Source organism: Buceros rhinoceros, unplaced genomic scaffold, assembly GCF_000710305.1.
Source record: "Buceros rhinoceros silvestris isolate BGI_N320 unplaced genomic scaffold, ASM71030v1 scaffold12137, whole genome shotgun sequence".
Classification (NCBI taxonomy): Eukaryota; Metazoa; Chordata; class Aves; order Bucerotiformes; family Bucerotidae; genus Buceros; species Buceros rhinoceros.
This window is the reverse complement of record NW_010422845.1, coordinates 76,166-82,013: the sequence shown is the minus strand read 5'-3', so window position 1 is coordinate 82,013 and position 5,848 is coordinate 76,166. Positions and strand designations below refer to the sequence as shown.

The 5,848-nt window shown below is 48.6% G+C and overlaps 1 protein-coding gene across 1 annotated transcript in view; it reads left to right on the top strand.

Annotated features, from left to right (window-relative positions):
- ZC3H12D (zinc finger CCCH-type containing 12D) overlaps nt 1-4,204 on the top strand; it is an 11,873-nt gene extending 7,669 nt beyond the window's left edge. The window contains exons 3-5 of the mRNA XM_010140198.1: nt 449-683; nt 2,385-2,491; nt 3,162-4,204. Of these exons, the coding sequence (XP_010138500.1) occupies nt 449-683; nt 2,385-2,491; nt 3,162-4,204 (1,385 nt within the window). The remainder of the gene's footprint in view (nt 1-448; nt 684-2,384; nt 2,492-3,161) is intronic.
- The last annotated feature ends 1,644 nt before the right edge of the window (nt 4,205-5,848 follow it).

The following is a 5,848-nucleotide window of genomic DNA, read 5'->3' as shown; positions in this document are numbered from 1 at the left end:
AGGAATGACAAGAAATCAGTGTGTCCTCAACAGCAGCAAAATAAGTTCATCTATTTATTTTATCAGGCACAATTTTTTCTCTAAGTAAAGCTCCTATCAGAGCTGATGATGAGCCTTCTAGCATCTACCAGGGTAAAAAGAGCACCACATGCACCTCAGTATGCCTCTGGTGTAGAATTCAAGCCATTGTTTTACAGATAAGACTTAAAAATCAAAAAAGGGTGTCTCAAATTTTACAGGTAGATGCTTTTGTAAAAGACCTAGTTTTCAAGTTGCCAAATAACCACCAGATGTCAGTGCATCTGAAAATCTTAGCACTGTAAGTTGCCTAAAGTGCTGAAACATCTTTAGATTCCTGTAGCACATGATTGAGATCTGGTCATTATTAACTAATTAGTTTCTCTTTTAAAATTGTTTTCCTTTCTATTTCTGCCAACTCCCCCACCAGATCAGCACATCCTCGGAGAGCTCGAAAAGCAGTCTGTCCTTGTGTACACCCCATCCCGGAAGGTGAAAGGCAAGAGGGTGGTTTGCTATGATGATCGCTATATAGTGAAAGTCGCTTATGAGAAAGATGGAGTCATTGTTTCCAATGACCATTACCGGGACCTCCAGAATGAAAACCCTGAGTGGAAATGGTTTATTGAGCAGCGACTACTCATGTACTCTTTTGTCAGTAACAGGTAAGAGACAGTTGTTGTTAAACTGTCTGGAACTTAAACATCATGGGCCAAGTCAGCTCCAACATCAATGCACCTCCCACCGGTAGCAGAGCACACGAGCCTTCTTCTGAAAGGAGTTTACCACAACTTCTCTTATCTCATTTCTTTAGTTCCTGCTCCCTCAGCTTTGGTCTTAACCCCCCCACCCGATCTCTCTTCAATGAACTTCTCTATTTGAATGACAGCATTAGCGACCAGCTGTGCTTCTTTCCAGTCCAAACTGGGATGTTAAATCAAGGCTTCTTTTAATTTCTATTTACTGTAAGAAACAGAATTAAATCTGTGAGATGAGGCAGGCTGTCTGGCAGTGTTTTTAATTCCCCTACAAGGCAGACCAGCACTTTTTCCTATGCTTTTCTAATTAAAACTTTCTATAAGAAGAGAGACGAGAAGCTGGTCTCTGGCCCTTTACCATCCCCATCAGGGAGGGAACGTTTTCGTTCAGGCAGCTGCACCGTGCCTGCCAGGCTGAGCTGTACGCTCCTCAGTCTGCACAAACTCACCTTGTTTGAGTTTCCTAGTAACAAAGGTGTTCGTTAGCCATTGGTTTGGCTGGGGAAATGCACTTGGAGACATCCAGTGCACATGGTCAAGTGGGAGCTGAGAAGTTGCCTCACACAGCAGCAGTCTCCGTGGGTCAGGATGGAGACTTGGCTCTCCCACCACCAAAACTGGAGGGGAGTGCTTGGCACCTCCCTGTAACGTTGTTCACAGAAATGCATTTGCTGTACATCAGCATACTGTCATTTCTGGAAGCTCCACTCCACTATCTCCAACTACTAATGGGTTACAAATATTTATATTTTCCTCCCTATTTCATCGGGGATTGCCAGACCTTTTCCTCAGAAAGTCTATCTGTTGCCCATTTGAGTAGTTTCAGCAGGTCCTTCTTGCGCAGCTTTGGGAACCTCTCTAAAACCATAGCCTGAAGGTGGAGGTTTCAGTCCCACGACATGGATGACCAAAGTCCCTGAGCACCTCCCTTCCCCTCCTGTCTGAGGCTCCCTTCATCCATTTGCGAGTTATTGCATGGGTGGATGCAGTGCGGACTCATTTGCAAACAAGTCCGGAGATGCTAATTAGTTTTCTTCCTGAAGCATCACATCCAGGCACTGGCACGGAACAGTAAACAGTTTCACCTGAGCATCTTGCAGGCCTTGTAGCAGGAAGCCTTCACTGAACCCTTGAAAAAAAGGCTGGGCTTGTTTATCACAGCATGTGCATGATCAGCTGTAGCTCTGAACTAATGGTGGGCTCTTTAATCCTCATTCTACAAGTATTTAGGAAGAGAAACGTGAGTTTGCTGTGGAAGGGAGCTGATGGTGGTGATTGATGGCAGTGGTGGGACAGAGAAGAGTGTGCTGCTGCTGCGAAAAGGAAGTGATGCTGCCATGGCTGGGGCCGAGGCTGGCCAGAGCTATGCCAAGTGGCAGGGCCTTTCCAGTTCTTTTATGTTGTTAGGAAAAACCAGCAACTACTTGAAGCTAAAGTGTTGTTGTCTCGGCAGGGCACTGTGTCTAGCAGCGCAACCTGACTGCTGAAGGCCAGGCCACAGGAGGATCACAAAGACTTCCTGCCCTAAGCTTGTGCCACAAGCTGTGATGGTACTTTAGCTCCACAGCCCAAGGCGTTTTGTTATCCTGTGACTTTTCCTTTTTCCAGGTTTATGCCTCCTGATGATCCGTTAGGCCGTTATGGACCCACTCTTAACGCCTTCCTCAGCAAAAAGCCAGTGCTTCCTGAACCAAAACGGCAGCCTTGCCCCTACGGTGCGTTTCTCCCCGAGCTGTGAACTGCCACCCCTCTTGCTCCTGCCCCTTGCTTCCCAGCAGCTCTTTCCTTTGGCTCAGGGCAAGTGCCATTGCCACGTCCTGTCCTGCTTCACGTGGTAGGGCCTTGGTTCAGGCCTGCTCAAATGATGCTTTTTTCCTCTCCTGCTTAAGTGGCTTCAGCCTCAGCAAAGGCAGCCACTGTTTCTGGCTCCTCCATCCTTGCCTGCACACAACACCCAAACCAGGCGTGGGGGCCGTGCCGACACCTCCCGCCTGCACAACACTTGCTGGCTGTCCTTGCTGGCATGTCGACTTGCAGTGCAGCATGTGGGAAAGGCCGTCCAAACACTTCCTATCAATCACCCCTCCCAACAGCTTTCCTTCAAAGGTCAGTCCCTATGCCATTTCTTTAAAGAAACCCTTTGTAGCAGCAGGTCTCCCAGCCCACTGGGCATGGATTTCAGACACTTCCACTGCTGCTTCACCCTGCACTATTAGCTCAGCAACGTTTAAATCTTGGGCCTAAAGTTCTGAATTGAAAATAGCACTGCCACTCTTTGCTGTTTGTGCTCACCACGCCCCTGCAAGAGAGAAGCGATGAGTGCGTTTGTCGATGTGGGTGCTAGCAACAAACTCCTGTTGGATAATTTTTAAATTTTTCTTTCAGGTAAAAAGTGCACCTATGGCAATAAATGCAAATTTTACCACCCAGAGAGATCACGTCAAGCTCAGCTCTCAGTTGCTGATGAGCTCAGAGCCAAAATAAAGGTCCCATTAAGCCTGGGGAAAGAGGAGGAGGAGTGTAACTACTCGCCATACAGGACCAGAAGAGAGCCTGCACCCTGTGACGCCCGCACAGAAATGGTGCGAGAAGCCAGCAGCTGTGCAGGGGCTTCCTGCTACCCAGGGTGGCCCCGGGGGAGCTGTCCTGAGCAGCCAGCCGGGGCATGGGCCAGTGGCCCCAGCTCTGACCTGGGGCTGGACCAGCAGTTGCTACAGCTAGAGACACTGCCAGACCAACCACTCCTGGAAAAGATGTCAGCACTGTCCATCAGTGATGACACCTACAGCTGTAATTGGTCCACAGCGACTTCTCAGGACAGAGAGGTGACTGACAGCCCCCATTGCTGCAGTGGCCTCAGGCACAATGTGTGCTTGCTTCATCACCCCCACAGCTTGGACCACACTCGCTTACCAGCAGGTCCTTTCCAGCAAGGAGTGTTCCTGCCTGTGCAGGACAGGATGCGCCCAGACCACAGCTGGTCCCGTGAGTGCTGTGGCGTGCACAGGATCGATCAGAGGAGCCACTGCATCCCTGATGGTGCTCAGCAGAAACAGGCCCTGGCGACTCAGCAGCACCTTTTGCCACAGTCCGCAGCTCTTCCCCCTGACCTGCCTCACTTGCACAACGACCATCAGCTCCAGCAGCAGCTCCGTTTCCCCAGCCGGCCCCCGTGGCAGCCCTCTCTGTTAGACTCCAGCAATAGACTGGGCTTCTTCCAGGGACCCCACGCTTACCCTGAGGCCTCTTTCAGCGACTACTGGCCCACCCCAGCTTCAAAGTCACCCACTGCCCAGCAAGCAAACTTACACAGGGAGCTGTGCGCCCTTTTCCCTTACAGTGAGGTGAACCATGTCATGGCTTTGTACCCCCATATCAAGGATATTGCTAGCTTGACTTTGCTGATTCAGAGACACAGAAACCTGTGAGGCCTCCAGCTCAAACCTTTCCCAGCAAGGACAAATCCTGAGCCAAAGGACGCTACCCGGAAGCTTAGCAATGTGTTATTAAAGGGCTTTATGGCAGGGGTTACAGCTGTTCCAGGAGCACAAGCCTAAGCTTCAGCCCGTTACGTCACATGAAGCATCAAGTCAAGGCAAAGGCTGCTCTTCCCCGCAGGGGGATCTCACGCACTTCTTCCCATGGCAGTGAATGGGAGGGCTCAGGGTAACTGGGCTGTGAGCAGTTGACTCTCACTGGTGACTAGGTTCAGGACGACATAAGTCTTCATTAATGCCTTGAACCACTAGACATGTTTTTAAAGAAGTCCTAACCTAGTGTTCAACTACTATAAAAGAAACATGCTCCCCAGTAAAGGGCTCCCCACAGACGCCCTTCCCCATGACTACTGGCTCAGCTAGTAGAAAAAGTAATTTGGGCTGTTGCCTCTAACAAACACGCGAGCTGTGCTCACTGCTAGAAGGCAACTTTGAAGCCGTATTACGGCCTGACACCTGTCCACCTGCCTATCGGGGAGCTTTCAAAGCTACAGTGCGAGTCTATACACCAGTGCTGTGAACATGCAGAGGGGTCACTAGCAGAGGTGGTGGCGGTACACCTGAGCCCTTGATCACAGCTGCAGGTACGGTTCTCAGGGAGCACGCACAATGGAAGTCAAATCACGGTCATCAGTGAAATTCAGTCCTGATGTGGCCTGATGGCTCAAGGCTAAGGCGAAGAAACCTCAATGACGCCCAGGTGGGGGATGGGGTGTGGAGGGGTGGGTGTTGAAAAAGCTTTAAAGTGTCTCTGATTTATCAAACACGAAAACTATAGTTGACTTAACCCTTAATTACCAAAGGTGGCCCCACAATGCAGTTATACAGCTGCTTTATGACCATAAACATTTAAACTGTGTGCCCTTGGGATGTGGTTGACTTCCAGTAAGCTGTGAAGCTGCTGCTCTCTGCATTATTGCACTGAATTCTTCAGGCTATAATCCAGGTGTTAAGGTTGATCCTGAAGGTTTTTGGCATTATACCAAAGTTTCAGTATGTCCGTATATGACATGTTTTAAAACAATGCTTTAACACATCATAAATGGTCATCTCAAACACTTGGGTCTGAATAATGTTGTCTTTTTTACTTCATATTATAAAAAAAAAATTTCCCATTCCTCTTAGACTGATGCTTGATCAAGTCCAACATTCAAGGGGGATTTACAAACTCTCTGATCCTGCAGCCTCTCTGTTAGTTTCTGCTCTGAAGTGCAATCGGTAATGTTGGACCCAGGCAGGAATTACACATGGCCCTTCTGACAACACTGAATTCTCTTGCTTTCGAAAATGTAACACACATTTCGAGTAGTAACTTACTTACCTTTAGTGACATTGTCACATGATGCAAGTGTTTGACAGCGGTGTTAGTTAGACCTGGTTTCCCTCTGGAAAGCACCAGCAGTTTTTTTGGTGGTGGTGGTTAAAGAATCTTCAGGAACTAAGTATACTGTCTCAGTGCAATATCCTACAGCCAGGGGGTTGGCTCTAAGACATTCTAATTTGGGGTTTGGAGGTATGATATACCTACAGCAACAGACCAGGCTATAGCCATACATGTCAACATTTATTTTTATG